This window comes from Lynx rufus, unplaced genomic scaffold (assembly GCF_022079265.1).
Source record: "Lynx rufus isolate CCGP_SWC_20201006 ecotype Redwood Valley unplaced genomic scaffold, mLynRuf1.p SCAF_3, whole genome shotgun sequence".
Taxonomy (NCBI): domain Eukaryota; kingdom Metazoa; phylum Chordata; class Mammalia; order Carnivora; family Felidae; genus Lynx; species Lynx rufus.
The window spans coordinates 122,323,364-122,339,817 of NW_025814845.1; the positions used below are offsets into that span (position 1 = coordinate 122,323,364).

The following is a 16,454-nucleotide window of genomic DNA, read 5'->3' on the forward strand; positions in this document are numbered from 1 at the left end:
TAAAATGAAAAATTAACTAGAGGTATTCAAAGGCAGATCTGAAGCAGGCAGAAGAAAGAATCAGTGACCTTAAAATAGGACAACTGAAATTTTCAGGTATGAGGAAAGAAAGAAAGGAGACTGAATAAAAATGAACAGAGCCCAAGAGACCTGTGAGACATGATCAAGTGGACCAACATATGTGTTGTGGGAGTCCCAGATGGCAAAGAGAGAGAGAGAAAGGGGCAGAAAAATTATTCCAAGAAAAATGGCAAAAATGTCCCAAGTTTTATAAAAGTCATGAATAAAAACATCCAAGACATTCAGTGAACTCTAAGGAGGACAACTCTAAAAGATCCACAATGAGACATAAAATCAAACTCTAAAAGGCAAAAACAAAGAGTGAATCTTGAAACCAGAAATAGAAAACCAACTCATTACAAACAGAGGTCCTCATTAAGACTGTAAGCAGATATCTCATCAGAAACTTTGGAGGCCAGAAAGTAGGTGGCTGATATATTGAAAGTGCTAGAAGGGGAAAACAACAACAACAACATCCAGCAAATTGTCCTTCAAAAGTGAAGGAGAAATTAAGACATTCCCAGATAAACAAAAGCTGAGAAGGCTCATTACCACTGCAAGAAATGCTTTATAAATAAATGCAGTCCTGCAGGTTGAAATAACAGGCTACTAAATAGTAACTTAAAGCCATATAAAGAAATAAAGATCTCAGTGAAGGTAAATGCATGGTCAATTGCAAAAGCTAGTATTATTACACCAATGGTTTTTAACTGCACATTTTTGTCTTGTACCTCATTAAGAGACTAATACATTTATAAAAAAACAATTAGTACCCTAAAAGCTAGTATTATTTTCACTTTGATTTGTAACTTCTACATTTTGTTTTCCACATAACTTAAGGTTCTAATGCATTAGCAAAACAATTATTAATGTACGTGTGGGAGCAGAGGGTATAAGAGAAATCTCTGTACCCTCCCTTCAATTCTGTTGTGAATCTAAAACTGCTCCAAAAAGGGTTCTAAGCAAAAAAATGATTAGTATATGTTTTTTGGACAATGTAGAAAATTTAGTTATCTTATGCCCATAACTGAAAGGGGTAGAGATGGAGCTATAAAGGAGTAAAGTTTTTGTATGTTCATAAAGTTAATAAGCCAGTATAAATTCAAATTAGAGGGTTATAATTTTAGGGTGTCAGACATAATCCATGGTAACCACAAAGAAAACAGTTATAGAATATATACAAAAGGAAATTAAAAGGCAATTAACATTGTTTCATTACAAAAAGTTAACTAAACAAAAAAAGAAGACAGTAATGAAGGAAATGAGGGACAAAAAAGCCAAAAGGCATATAGAAAATATATAGCAAATGACAGAAGTCCCTCCGTATCAGTAAATACTTCAGATGTAAATGCATTAAACTCTCCAATTAAGGACAGAGATTTGCAGAATGGATAAAAGAACATGATCCAGCTATGTGTTGTCTCCAAGAGACTCATTTTAGATCCAAAGATGAAAATAGGTCGAAAGTAAAAGGATGGAAGAAGATATTCCATGCAAATAGTAACCAAAAAAGAGCAAAGGTGGCTATATCAATGTCAGACAAAATAGACTTGAAATTAAAAAAGTTTACAAGAGACAAATCAGGACATAATACATCCATAAAAGATTCAATACAGGAAGAAGATATAATCATTATAAACATTTATACACCTAATAACAGACTATCGAAATACATAAGCAATAAACTGACAGAACTGAAGGGAGAACTAGATAGTTCTAAAATAATAGCTGAAGACTTCAATACCTGACTTTCAATAATGGTTAGAACAAACAAACAAAAGATAAGTAAGAAAGAGAGGACTCAATAACACAATAAGCCAACTGGATCTAATAGACATATACAGAGCACTCTACCAACAACAGAATACACATTCTCTCAAATGTACATGGGACATTTTCCAGAATAGACCATATATTAGGCCACAAATTAAGTCTCAGTAGATCTATTTTTTAAAATTTAAATTTAAATTATACCAAAGTATCTTCTCTGCCCACAGCTGGATGAAGTTAGAAATCAGAGAAGAAACTAGAAAATTCACAAATTTGTGGAAATTGAACAACATTCTCTTAAACAACCAATGGATCAAAGAAGAAATCACAAGGGAAATTAGAAAATACTTAGAGATGAATGAAAATGAAAACACAACATAGCAAAATTTATGGAATGTGATGAAAGTAGTGCCAAAGGGGAAATTTAATTGTAAGACCTTAAATTTGTAAACAAGAAAGATCTTTCAAAAACATTTAAAAACAAGAAAGAGGGGCGCCTGGGTGGCGCAGTGGTTAAGCGTCCGACTTCAGCCAGGTCACGATCTCGCGGTCCGTGAGTTCGAGCCCCGCGTCAGGCTCTGGGCTGATGGCTCAGAGCCTGGAGCCTGTTTCCGATTCTGTGTCTCCCTCTCTCTCTGCCCCTCCCCCATTCATGCTCTGTCTCTCTCTGTCCCAAAAATAAATAAACGTTGAAAAAAAAATTTTTTTTTAAAATAAAAAAAAAAAAAACAAGAAAGATCTCAAATAAAGAGCTTAATTTTACAATTTAATGAATTAGAAAAAGTACAAACTAAACCCAAAGCTAGCAGAAGGTAGAAAATAGCAAAAATTAGGGCAAAGACAAGTGAAATAGAGAATAGAAAAATAGTATTTTAAAAAATTAATGAAACCAAGAGTTGGTTCTTTGAAAAAAATCAGCAAAATTGAAAAACCTTTAGCTAGACTGACTAAGAAAAACAGAAAGAAAACTCAAATTACTATAATCAGAAATGAAAGTAGGGACATTAGTACTGATTCTACAGAAATAAAAAAAAATATGAGAGTATTATGAAAAACAGTATGCAATAAATTCAATAACCTAGATGAAATGGACAAATTTCTAGAAACACAAAACCTATCAAAACTGAATATGAAGAAATAGTAAACCTGTATAACTACTAATGATAATGAATCAGTAATCAAAAATATCCAAACAAAAAAAAAAAAACCTGGATCTGATGGTTTCACTGGTGAATTCTACAAAAACATTTAAAGGACTAACACCAATCTTTATCAAACTTTTCCAAAAAATTGAAGAGGAGCAAACACTTCCTAACACATTCAATTAGGAGAGCTTTGCCCCTGATACCAAAGCCAGACAAAAATACTACAAGGAAAGAAAATTACAAGAAAACCAATATCCCTTATGAACGTTGATTTAACAAATATGAGTGAACCAAACTCAGCATCATATTAAAAGGATTATACATCGTGACCAAGTGGAAATTCCTCCTGAAATGCAAGAATAGTTCAACATACTAAAATTGATCAATGTAATATACCACATTAATAGAATGAAGAAAAAATTACTGCATGATCATCTCAACTGATAGAGAAAAAGCATTTGAAAAAATTCAAGAAAAACACCCAACAAATAAAAATAGAAGGAAACTACATCAACATAATAAAAGCCATATATGAAAAACCCACAGAAAACAGAATATTCAATGATGAAAGACTGAACGCTTTCCTCTTAGTTCAGGAACCAGGCAAAGATACTCAATTTCATCATGTCTTTTCAACATAATACTAGAAGTCCCAGCCAGAGCAATTAGGCAAGAAAAAAGAAATAAAAGACATCCAAATTGGAAGGAAATAAATAAAATGATCTGTTTCCAGCTGTTGTAGAAACCTGGTGTAGAAAACCCTAAAGATTCCACAGAAAAAGCTGTTAGAACTTATAACAAATTATTAGGATACAAGGTCAATACACAAAATTCAGTAGCATACCTATACACTAATAATAAATAATTTGAAAGGGAAATTAAGAAAACAACTTCACTTATAATAGCAACAAAATATAAACCAAGGAATTAACTAAGGAGATGAAAGACTTATACAATGAAAACTGTGAAACATTGTTGAAAAAGTTAAGCAAGATATAAATAAATGGAAAGACATCCCATGATCATAAATTGGAAGAGTTAATATTGTTAAGATGTCAATACTACCTAAATCAGTCTATAGATTCAATGCAATTCCTATCAAAATACCAATGAGAATTTTTGCAAGGTAGAAAAATCCATCCTAAAATTCATAATGAATCCCAAGGCATCCTAATAGCCAAAATAATCTTGAAAAAAGAAGAACAAAGTTGCACCCACTTCCTAACTTCAAAACTTACCACAAAGCTACAGTAATCAAACAGTGTGCTACTGGCATAAAGACAGACATATAAACCAATGGAATAGAACAGAGAGTCAGAAATAAATCTTCACATGTATGGCCAAATAATTTTTTATAAGGATGTCAAAACTACTCAGTGGAGAAGGGACAGTCTTTTCAACAATTGGTGGTAGGAAAACAAGTTTATCCACATGCAAAAGAATGAAGTTAAACCCTTACCTAACACTGGATACATTAATTAAAATGGATTAAAGACCCAAACATAATTTAAAACTATAATATGCAAAGAAAACTTACGGCAAAGTTTTACAACATGGGATTTGGTAATGATTTCTTGGATATGGCATCAAAGGTACAGGCAACAAAAGACAAACTGGACTTCATGAAAACTAAAAACTTTTGTTATCAAAAGACATTATCAACAGAGTGAAAAGGCAACCTATGTAACAGGACAAAATAATTGCAAATCACATATCATATTAGGGGTCAACATCCATGATATATAGAGAACTCCTAAAACTTAATAGCAAAAACCAAACAATTCAATTCAAAAATAGAACAAAGGACTTGAACAGACATTTCTCCAAAGAAGATATCCAAGTGACCAACCAATAAGCACATGGAAAGATGCTCAACATCACTAATCATTAGGGAAATGTAAATCAAAACCACAATGAGATACCACCTCATACCCATTAGGATGGGTATTGTCATAAAAGCAGAAAAAAATAAATGTGGGCAAAGATGTGGTGACATTGGCACCCCTGTGCATTGTTACTGGAATGTAAAATGGTACAGCCACTGTTGTGGCAGAATGGTGTTCCTAAAACAATCAAAAATAACATTACAAATTATTCAGAAACTCCACTTTTAGGTTCATAATCAAAATGATTGAAAACAGGGTCCTTAAGACATAATTGTACACCCATGTTCACAGCAGCATTTTATAGCTAAAACATGGAAGTAACCAAGTGTCCATCAATGCATAAATGGATAAGCCAAATGTAGTATATACATACAATGGAATATTATTCAGCCTGAAAAAAGAAGGCAATTCTTACATATGCTACAACATGGATGAACCTTGAGGACATTGTGCAAAGTGAAATCAGCCAGTCATAGAAAGATAAGTGCTGAATAACTTTAGTTACATGAGGTATTTACATGAGTAGTCAAAATAATATAAACAGAAAGTAGCATGATGGTTCCTAGGAGTTGAGGGGAGCAGGTAAGGAGAGGTATTGTTTATTGGTTACAGAGTTTCAGTTCTGCAAGTTGAAAGTAATTCTGGAGATAGATGGTGGTGATGGTTGCACAACAGTATGATTTAATGTCATGGAACCACACACTTAAAAAGAGTTAAGATGGAAAAAACTATGTTATGCATATTACAATCTAAAAATCTTTTAAAAAGAGAATAATGTTGTACATTTCTAATGTAGAGTTAGGCATCACCTAATTTTGCTATACCAAAAAAGACTCTGATCTGGTAATATTTGTGGATGCCCTGGGAAAGCAAAAGGATATTTGTGAGCCTATATCCTAGTTTTGCTTTAAGTACTGAGAAGGTGACACTAGTTACAGTAACTCCAGTTTCCAGAACAGAAAACAGAATAGGGCGTGGGTATGAGCCAGGGGGTGATCTTTACATAATTGCAGTAATATCAACATTTTGAAGATTATTTTTTAGCCATAATGGAGAATGGAAAAAGGCTTAATTAATTTAGATACTCCCTTGCCTTCTTTCTCAATACAGACAGAATACAATATCAAAGACAAAACTCAACATAACAAAACCATCTTGCCACGTGAATTACAGGTGATGTGGCTAGGTCATTGCTCACCCCACTGACAGTTCTTACTGATTCAACCTCTCTGGTACCTGGGTGTTTATCTCCTTTTATCACTTTGTTCCTTGTTCCTGAAAGAGCAATTTCCCAAATGATTTCCAAATACAGGAGGGCTATTGTGCACTTTCAGGTTTACAAGCTATTATGGGAAAGAGCCACATTCTCTGGCTATCTTCCTTACATTTCTCAAACTGTAGGTTTATAAGTAAAGCAATCTTATTATAGTAATGGTAAGTTAAAGCAATTTGTAGAAATGTTTTAAAGGGGTTTGGAATAGCTCAGCAGACTATACAAATTGTATTGCTTGGTGTAGCATAAGTAAGTTTATGAAAAATTTACCATAAGTTGAAATAAAAAATATTTTCCCCTTGTTGGTTAGCATTACTAAGTTTGAAATTAAAACTTATTAAAAACTCTATCTTCTGGGGCGCCTGGGTGGCTCAGTTGGTTAAGCATCCAACTTCGGCTCAGGTCATGATCTCATGGTTTGTGAGTTAAAGCCCTGCATCAGGCTCCTTGCTGACAGCTCAGAGCCTGGAGCCTGCTTTGGATTCTGTGTCTCCCTTTCTCTCTGCCCCTCCCCGGCTCATGCTCTGTCTCTCTCTCAAATATAAATAAACATTAAAAAAAACCCACATACACAAAAATCTCTATCTTCTGAACATGATGAAAATGATACCTAGGTAACAAAGTAAAATATGTAATTATACATATGTAAAGTGATAAATGAATATTAATACCTAAATCAACACATAATGTTAATGTGAAGTATTTAGGTTATATATATTATTAGTAAATGCTTTAAAAGCAAAAAAAAAGATCGCAAAAAAAAAAGATCAGTGACTGTTAAATAGCTAAAGTAAATGTTGTCTATATGTGTCTCTCATACAGAATTTCATTTAACTTTCATAAGAATTTCCTATTATCATTATGCTTTCCAAATGGTTGTAGAAATCAAAGATTAGAGAAATCAGATAACCTGCATAAGATCACACAGATATTAAGCAGCAAAACCAAATTTCCAACTGAGGGAGAAATCAGCTCCCATAAAAGCCACAGCTGCAATGTCGTGATTCCTGTGCTTTTGCCTTACAAAGATTTTTTTTTAAGTCTAATAGAGCTGCTAAGTTTAACATCATACATGAAAATAATATTTTAAAGCAAACTTTTAAAAGACATAGAGACATAAATGCCTAAGAAGTTGGCATTTGAAACCTTTCCTCCTTTTTTTATTTATTTAGACTTAGTTTTGATGAAACTATGAGATCCTCTTTGCATCTAGGGAACAATTTTTTTTTAATTTTTTAAAGTCTATTTATTTATTTTGAGAGAGAGACTGAGAGAGCAAGTCGGGGAGGGGCAGAGAGAGAGAGGGAGAGAGAGAAGCCCAAGCAGGCTCAGCGCTGTCAGCACAGAGCCCAACATGGGGCTCAAACTCCTGAACCATGAGATCATGACCTAAGCCGAAACCAAGAGTCAGAAGCTTAACTGACTGAGCCACCCAGGCGTCCCTGGAACAATATTTTTAAAAGTTCTTTCCAACCTCATTTCTTAAATTCCAAAATTTTAAATTTTATTAATATCAATATTCTTTAAAAAAAATTATGGTCAAAAAAGTCTTTCCCAGTTTCCCATCCTAGGGATCCACCGTGGAAACAATACTAGAATTTGAAGAAACAAACGAACAAACAAAAGTTACCCATCCTCTGTTCCTATCAGTATTCCCTGCTATTGCTTAATTTTTTTATACTCATGATAAGGTAAGGACTAATTAATGCCTTTCTGAAACTTCAGAACATCAAAATCCTGTCTCTCTTTCTTGAATCAGTAAGACCTTAAAGCCCAGTCTGCTACCTGGAAGGAAAGAAGGGCAGCTTCCATCCCTCTCTTTCCTGACTGTTCCTGTTAGTCATGGAGCCATTTATTTGTCAACTACCCTTTTCAGAAAGTTGATTTGCAAAACTCCATACAGAATTTAACTTGTCACATCACAAAAGAACAAAATGTTTTGAAGAGAAAACCAAACGATTTCACAAAATTATTTAAAGGTAAACAGGAGAAATGAAGCAGAGCTTTGAAAAGCACACCGAAGGGGTCTACATTCCCATGGTGTTACTGTGAACTATATCCTGAATAAACTTCACTCTGTCACGTATATTTTGATAACCTGGCCGTTGTGCAAATCCAGGTGCTACATTTGCTTAAAACAAGAGTATCTGTGGTTCATAAAAGCGTCTGTGGAAGACAATTTTGAGATAAACTCAAGATGAAAACTTAACACTGGCAAAATGCTAATTTACTTTAACTGCGTAAGTATAATACAATTCAAAATGAGGAAGGGGTGAAAGCCATTAAAAGATATGAAAATAAACGGTTCTTTGTCTCTACAACCCAAACTCATTGAATATGACAACTGACAGTCTAATGGCCACTTGTGCTGACAAAGTGACGCTTACTGAGCTTTAACTGATAATGCTGAGAGATGCTCTGAAAGAAAGCAATATCTTAGAGATGCACACATCTCTATTTGATCTAAATCTATTCTTCCATATAATAAAACGTGGTATCTGAAGAAGAAAGATTAGCACTCTCTGTTCCTTGATGGTTTTGTTTATTTGTATCCTCATACACATAGCTGAAGCTGTAAAAACTGCCCCCCCAGAAATTTTTATTTGAATCTACAAACGACACTTTCATTACTTAGCTATTCAAAGCAATTACGATATGATAATAAGTGATACTTTCAATCCTTTTAAAAAATACAATATTCTGACAATATAATACAGAACAAAAAGCAAAGCACAAAACCACAACAGGATCTTCTTTAGTTGTTAAAGGTGAGTCAAATATTATCAATGAACTATTTGCAGATTTATCTAAAAAAGTCAAATTGTCAGTGTTAATTATATTGTATGTGAACACAAAACGTGGAAAAAATGTACCTACTAGGCACAGAAATAATCCAGTCACTTAAAAAGTAATGAAGCATACTGAAATTCTTCTGCAAATGCAGATGATTAAAAACAAACAAACAAACAAACAAACAAACCCAGAAGCCCTTTGCTTTTGAACTACTTTACCCATTCCCAAGTAAAATGATCCCCCAATTGGATCTGGCCATTCCAGGAACTAGTCTATACTGTCTTGCTCAATTACTCATTTAAATTTTACACTCCTATTTGTGTATATAAGACACTTTTGAGGAATTAAACTTCTTTGATTCAATATTCAAACCAGTTAACAAACAACATTGACCTGAAAATATTGCAAGCAAAGAATATTCCTAGCAGGATACCTATTTCACGGTGTTTATGTAACATTTCGTTCATTCATTCATTTAACTTGCAGTTGTTGGCTTCTGGCCACATGCCAGGGCACACAGAGACATGCTCCTGTGCCCGTGCACATCTATTCTGCTGGGATGAAGACAGTCAAAATACAAACTCCCAATGCAAGAGGGGGACCAAATTATAGCATAAATAGAACCAGATGATTTGGCTGAGAGCAAGTATAGGTGGAGTGAGGGCTACTAGATTATGAGGTCAGGAAGTGGGAGACTGAAGGGGTCACATTACCTGCATGACAAGAAACAGTATCAGCAATAAGGCACAATGAGAAGAATGAGTGGTGGGGAGAATGGGAGATGAAGTCAGAGAGGTCAGTGAAGTCCAGATCATGTACAGCAAAGTCCAAACAGTAAACCTTAGAGTTTATCATAAGAGCAATGGGGAGCTCAGGGGGTTTTAAGCAAATGAATGTCATAATCTATTTTTTTCAAAAAAATGACTCTGGAAGCTGAAGTTTGGCAGAGTTAGAGGGGCTATGTGAAGAGCAGCCAGGGCTATTCTAGTGGCCGTGGCAAGGGATGATGGTAGCTATGCAATGAAGGGAAGTAGATGAACACAGAATATATTTTGGAGTTACATCTGATAGGTCATAGAGATGGATTAGATGGGGGAGGGTGGTGAAGTCAGGGCAAAACTCAAGGCTGCCTTGGTGCCATTTACTGAATATGGGAAACACTGTGGGGGGAATATTTGTTGGGGGAGTTGAGGGAAAGTAGGGATAAACCAAGAGTCATTTGTGGTCATATTAACCTTAGAATGTCTATTAAAAATACAAGTATATACAGAAAAGAGGCAGTTGGATATAAAAATCTAGAGCTCGGGGCTCCTACTGGCTCAGTTGGTTAAGCATCTGACTCTTGATTTCGGCTCAGGTCATGATCTCACAGTTCTTGAGACCAAGCTCCACATCAGGCTCTGGGCTGACAGCGTGAAGTCTGCTTGGAATTCTCTCTCTCTCCTCTCTCCTCTCTCTCTCTCTCTCTCTCTTCTCCTCCTCCTCCTCCTCCTCCCCTGCTCACACTGTCTGTCTCAAAATAAATAAATGAATATATTTTTAAAAATTTGAAGCTCAATAGCAAGCTCAGGGCTGAATTTATAAATGTGATAGTCATCAGGATATTGTGATACTTAAAACTTTAAGAATGGATCCAAGGAGAATGTAGCTGGAATACAAGGCCTAGGATTCAGCCCTAGGACAACCCACCACTGAGAGTTTGAAAAGAAAGCCAGCCAGGAAAGACTAAGGTGGCACAGTCAGAGTTTGGAGGAAAACCATAGAACATGGCATCCTGGCAGGCACAAGTACACAGTGATCAATGGCAGAGTGCTCAACTCTATCAGATGCTGTGAAGACATCAAGAAAGATGCGTCCAGAAACATCGTCATTATATATTGTAAAAATGAAGGACATTGGTCACTCTAAACAGAGAGATTTCTGTGACTTCTGGGGCTGGAAATCTAGTTAGAGTCAACTGATGCAAAGAATGGGTACAAATATTGAAACAGTGCTTCTGGTTGCTATGAAGGGTAGAGAAAAATGGGACAGAACCTGGAGGGGGATAAGAAGTCAAGGGAAACACTAAAGTCAATATGAATGCTAAGTGAGACTGATCCAGTGGAAAGGGAGAAAATGATGATGTAGAAGAAAAATGTGTTTAATTGCAGGAGAAAGTCTTGGAACAAGTAAGAGCGGATGGTATTCAGAGCACAAGTAGAGGCATCATCCTTAGACAAGAATAGGAACTTTCCACCCATTATGATAGAAGGGAAGTCCAGAGTATAAAGTTTTTGGGTTAGATGATGAAGCATTATTTTGGGACTCACATTATTTTGGGACAGAGAGCACATACATATTATGGGATATGTATATCAATTATATAATGAACATGCATATAACCATCTTTATACACTTGATCTTAGCACCAAATATATAATATATATATGTATGTATAAAGCAGTGTATATAGAGATTTAAAGGTTTATCATAGACATTGCTTTTGTCTGACTGAAAATTTGATTCATCAATTTCTTCCCCTTTTATATTGAGGATCTGTGATGTACTAGTTTGGTCACTTTATAATGCTACCAAACAGAAAGCCAAACTCAAAATCTGTCTTCCTTGGTAGGTTTTATCCTGATTTCCTCTAGACCTTGAGGCTGCCCCTCATAATACAATCAGCACTCATTTATTCCATATTTGTTTCCTGTTTGTAAATATTGTTTCAAATAGAGACAAGGAAGGGGCCAAATATTTTATAATAAGATATCATTGTCTTTCCCCCTGTGAAAAACCTAGTATTAGATATAAAGCAGGCACTTGAAGGCTTGCTGACTAATTTATCTTTTTAGAGTTGAATGACTAATAAAAAGTTTTATGTAGCAATTCCTTGGTTAACAGAATATGCATAATTCCTATGGCACCTGCTGAGTATTGCTGGGAGATGATGAAATTATTCATCAACTTTCTCCCTTACATGTTATTCAATTAGTTTGTCTGTGGCAAAGCCTAGAATATATATCAATCAAAAGAGTGAACTAAGTACAAGCTATCTTCCTATTAAGGTTTGCATCCACTATCTTAGCTTTGGTCTAAGAAAGTATTCAGGTGCAGGAAACTTTAAGGAGAATGCAATTGTAAGGATTGAGATTTATCTGGTGCTACTTGTTTTCTGTAGCATATTATGGATTTGAAATAATTTTGGTAATACCTTTAATGAAAAAAATATTAAGAGAATGCTCATCAGCAAAGCCTATTTTGCATTTTTAGGTCAAAGTTTTCTTCAGTGCAGACTGAAAGCTTAGCAGATTTTAAGTGCTGTATATGGATTTCTAGCTTGTTAAAATATCTGAAGCATGTTTAATTCCAAATTTAATTCCTACTTCTTAAGTCAATTACAGATATTTGTATATCATTATATTTAAATAAGAAGGAAAATATCACTCATATATACTTTTCTTTCAAGAAGTATCATCAGACAATATTAACCTTTAATTTTAACCAACAGGTTACCATGGAAAGTTAATAAATCAGCAATCAGCAAAGCATTTAACCAGAGGGCCCATATAACACATATGGAAGTCAATAGCATTCCAACGAAGACAGTGATTATAGGTACTGTAAAATTTTGTCACTCTATGAAGTAACTACTGACAGAATGAACTATTCCATTTTTCCACATTATATGCAAATTCACAAAGATAATATCTAATCAAATGAAACATATCAAGAGACTTGGAATTTTACACTTTGTGAAAATCTATACCAAAAATACTAAGAAAGCACTTTCAGTAGAATCCCACAGCACTAGACAATACTAGTAGAGAGGATGCTTTAAAAGCATTTATTGCATAAAATATTTTAATTGAGTCATCTAATGAGTTTCATAAGATGCATGTGCATTAAAATATTTCTATTTTTCAGTGCTTATATCTAACGATCTGATGATAACATAGCCACCAAGTCTACAGACAAGAAATATTAAACCTGTTTAGCTATTATTATAGGTTTTTATTCATTTCTCACTAACCTACACAGATTTTTATACTGTTTTTACTCAAACCATAAATTAGTTTCTAACGTGGTAAAATGGCAAAGTTCGTGTTGTCCATTGATAAAATAAATCCAGACAATTTAGATTTATGTAAAAAGTAACCAATAAAGTACAATCCACTCATTCTTTTGTGGGTTTTTGGTGGGGGGAGGAACATATATTTGTAAGGAATTGTTGTTTTAAGTTGCTAGGAAAAAGAGATATGATCTTTCTCTAAAAGAAATTTCTCCCCATGGAGGCAATACACCTTAAAATGGAAGTTAATAAGCAATTAATAGCACAGACTTAACTAAAATATTGCAAATGTGATAGTATAATATCTTGGTAAATATGAGAATTTTGAAAGCCATAAAATTAAAGACTTTGATATGTGTAAGATCAATAGACATGACTTATCACTATTTAATATGGGCTTTAATTTTTAAATGCCATGTTCCAATGAAAAAGTTGTACTGCACAAGAAAACTGAAATTTCAATAAAGAATCAAGACAAAAGAAACAAACTTTATATTAAAGTACCTTTAAGAGGTTATACTTACGCAGCAACCTCCTCTTTTGACAATCCTTTGAAATTCACCTCCAGATAATGATCTATGTCATCTTTTTCTTTGATCAACTGAGACCTAAATGAAATGGAAAGAAATAATAAAGCACTGCTTTATCAAGTTGAAAAGCTCCCAAACATATAAAATGCCACCAGGAGAAGAGAAATACTTAAGGTATAATACTATATATAATAAATGTTCTACAATAGCTATAGACTTAGGTTGTTGATTAATAATTTCCAAATTTTCATTTTCTTGAATGGAAAGGGACAGGGAAGAATATTAACTCAGTGTGCAAACAAATAAAGCACCAGTACATTAAAAGAATCAGCATTCTTAAGTAACTGGAGTTTTCTCCTCAAAGCTTATAAGCTCTTCCATTTTACTCACATTGCTTCACACTGTAACTTTCCAATACAGAAGTCATATTCTGTCTCACACTGGATTTTGAACTAAGAACACCTATTTGATACAGATGTATAAAATTTATTTGTTCTAAACATCACCAACTTTGCACTGAAATGTTTGAGTGTTTTTTTTTATCACACATAAATTCAAATTATTTTTTAAAAAAGTGATTTTAAGAAGACTTTACTGAGAAATATATTACAATTGTAGTGTATTTATTCTTCACACTCCCTTGCACCTTTAAAAACAAGCATACTACTAACATCCTGTAACAATGGAAGTACAGGCCTAAACAAGTATGTGTTTTTATTCAGAAGCTAATGTAAAATGTTAATACAAAACTATGCCTTAAATGGTGATGAAAAAAATGTTTTTTCTTCAATAAAATGAATACAAGAAATAGTTTTCTTTAAAAACTTTATTGTAGAGATGTGAGATTGGGCTGTGTTTGTGCTGGTGTTGAAAAGAAAATGAATCTCAAGCATTATAAAAGACAGGAAGAACAAGCTTTGTCAGACTTTGTAAATATTCCACATTATTCAAAAGTAAAATTGAAAATAAGAATATACATATACCCTGAATTATGCATGCATCAAAAAATCTGTTTTTCAAATTTTCTGAAAGGAAAATTTGATTTGCTATTATAAGGGAACTTTTATGTTAGTTTAGCTGTATGCATTTATTTTGGTCCAGGGACTTTGGTCTTTCCCACAAATACTAAAGTATGGTCCTTCTCAAAAGAAAGTAGTTTCGTAATACTTTGATCCTTATGCCTTGCAGGAAGTGAAAAGTTGGCATATGAAATAAATAATCAAACCTACACAAATTATTTATATTGATAAATAATATTTGCATCACTATAACTCAATAAAGCCATAAATGGCAATTTCTAAGGAACAGTTTCTAAATTCACATTAATACTTAGGACAAAATACATTGTTCTCTGTCCTTAAGTTTCTGCGTGGCAGCTCCAGGAGCTCAGCAGTCCTTCATGTGTAGCAGCATTTTCAGGCCCCAGGATCATTTCAGTTCCTAAATCTTGCCTGCCAACTTACCCCAGCAATAACACTGGGTTCTCCTTCCTCCAAAACGGAAATCAGCACTCAGGACCTTTGGATTAGCAGCTATCCACCTTTCAGTCCTAAAGTCTCTGCTTTCAATTCTCCATCAACATCTTAAAAAGCAAATATATCTCCAATGTTTTATAGGACCATGATATAATTAGAACAGGAAATAAAACAACCAAATGAGCACTAGCTTGCTAAGCAAATAAATTCTTAATATTTGGATGAAGTTCATCAATCCTTTTGAAACAGCAGACCTGAATATTCTGAATATAACAATATACTTTTGTCTTTAAACAATTTTGTTTTCTGAGATGTGTTATTGACATTTCTTACTGCAATCAATTCATTCTGTAGGAAAAGAAATGAAAACCAGGGTCACGTACCTTGGAATCGTGCTGGGGAAACATGGCAGCTTCTGTCTGGCTAAAGATGTAAGCTTTGGGTGTGTCATGGGCAGTGGGGGCAGGGTGGTCATTTTAGACTACAAAAAAAAAAAAAACCAAAACACAAAAACAAAAACCAGAAACAGTATTTTAACGAATGAATCTTTCAAATAATCCTTTAAGACATAATTAGAGATCTACAGTCTGTCATCTTAGCTGAGAATGCCTCTGTATGTAGAGCTATAGCTCTGTTATTCAGGAAGGATACTCACTAAGTGGATTCTGCAGGTTGCTTCTCATTATTTTCTTCTACTATGTGCCTTTTGGCCAATTTATTACTTGTCTGCATCTCTACCAACAATGGATAAGGAAAAAATCTGATAAATGAATTGAAGATTCAGACAATCAGGGGCTTTGGTAGGAGTTTTGTTAAGGGACATGGTTGCAATTAAAGAGTGAAGATTTTCAGGACAGCTATAGATTTCAAATGCTCATGCTTTGCTTTCCTGTTACAATCAATAATTGAAAATTGCTCATACTTTGCTGTTTTCTAAAAACTTTCTCACTCACAAATAAAGGCTTTAGAAGTGATGGATGCTAAGACTGATTCTCAACAAGGAGACAGCTTCCCCAAGAGGCACACAGCTACCATAGTGTAACAAATCACTTCAAAATATAGAGATCCAGAAAAGATTGTTTAAAACAACCATCATTTTATCATCTTTCACACTTTTTGTGGGTCAAGAATTAGGACAGGGTACAAGGGATGGCTTTTCTTTATGCCATGATGACTGGGGCCTCTTCTGAGAAGACTCAGAAGTTTAGGGGTAACTCAATGGTGGGGGGGGGTCAGAAATCATCTGTATCTTATCCCTTGTATCTGGTAATTAAAAGTATTAGCTGTGACCTTAACAGGCTATTTTCCAGAACACTACATTTGGCCACCTCATAGGGCTTTGGCTTCCTCACAGCCTGGCAGCCTCAGGCTTCTCCCGCAGCAGCTCAGTGCTCCAAAGACAAGCATGCTGAAGAAGAGCCATGGAAACTATATCCACTTTCAGAGCTTGGCCTTGGAAGTCACATAGTAC

The 16,454-nt window shown here is 34.4% G+C and overlaps 1 protein-coding gene across 1 annotated transcript in view; it reads right to left on the reverse strand.

Moving 5' to 3' along the window:
* The window catches only part of TTC29 (tetratricopeptide repeat domain 29), a 236,176-nt gene extending 220,718 nt beyond the window's left edge, over window positions 1–15,458 (reverse strand). Inside the window, exons 1-2 of the mRNA XM_047090368.1 lie at window positions 15,367–15,458; window positions 13,503–13,586 (exon numbers count right to left, since the gene is read on the reverse strand). Of these exons, the coding sequence (XP_046946324.1) occupies window positions 13,503–13,586; window positions 15,367–15,458 (176 nt within the window). The remainder of the gene's footprint in view (window positions 1–13,502; window positions 13,587–15,366) is intronic.
* Between the last annotated feature and the right edge of the window lie 996 nt (window positions 15,459–16,454).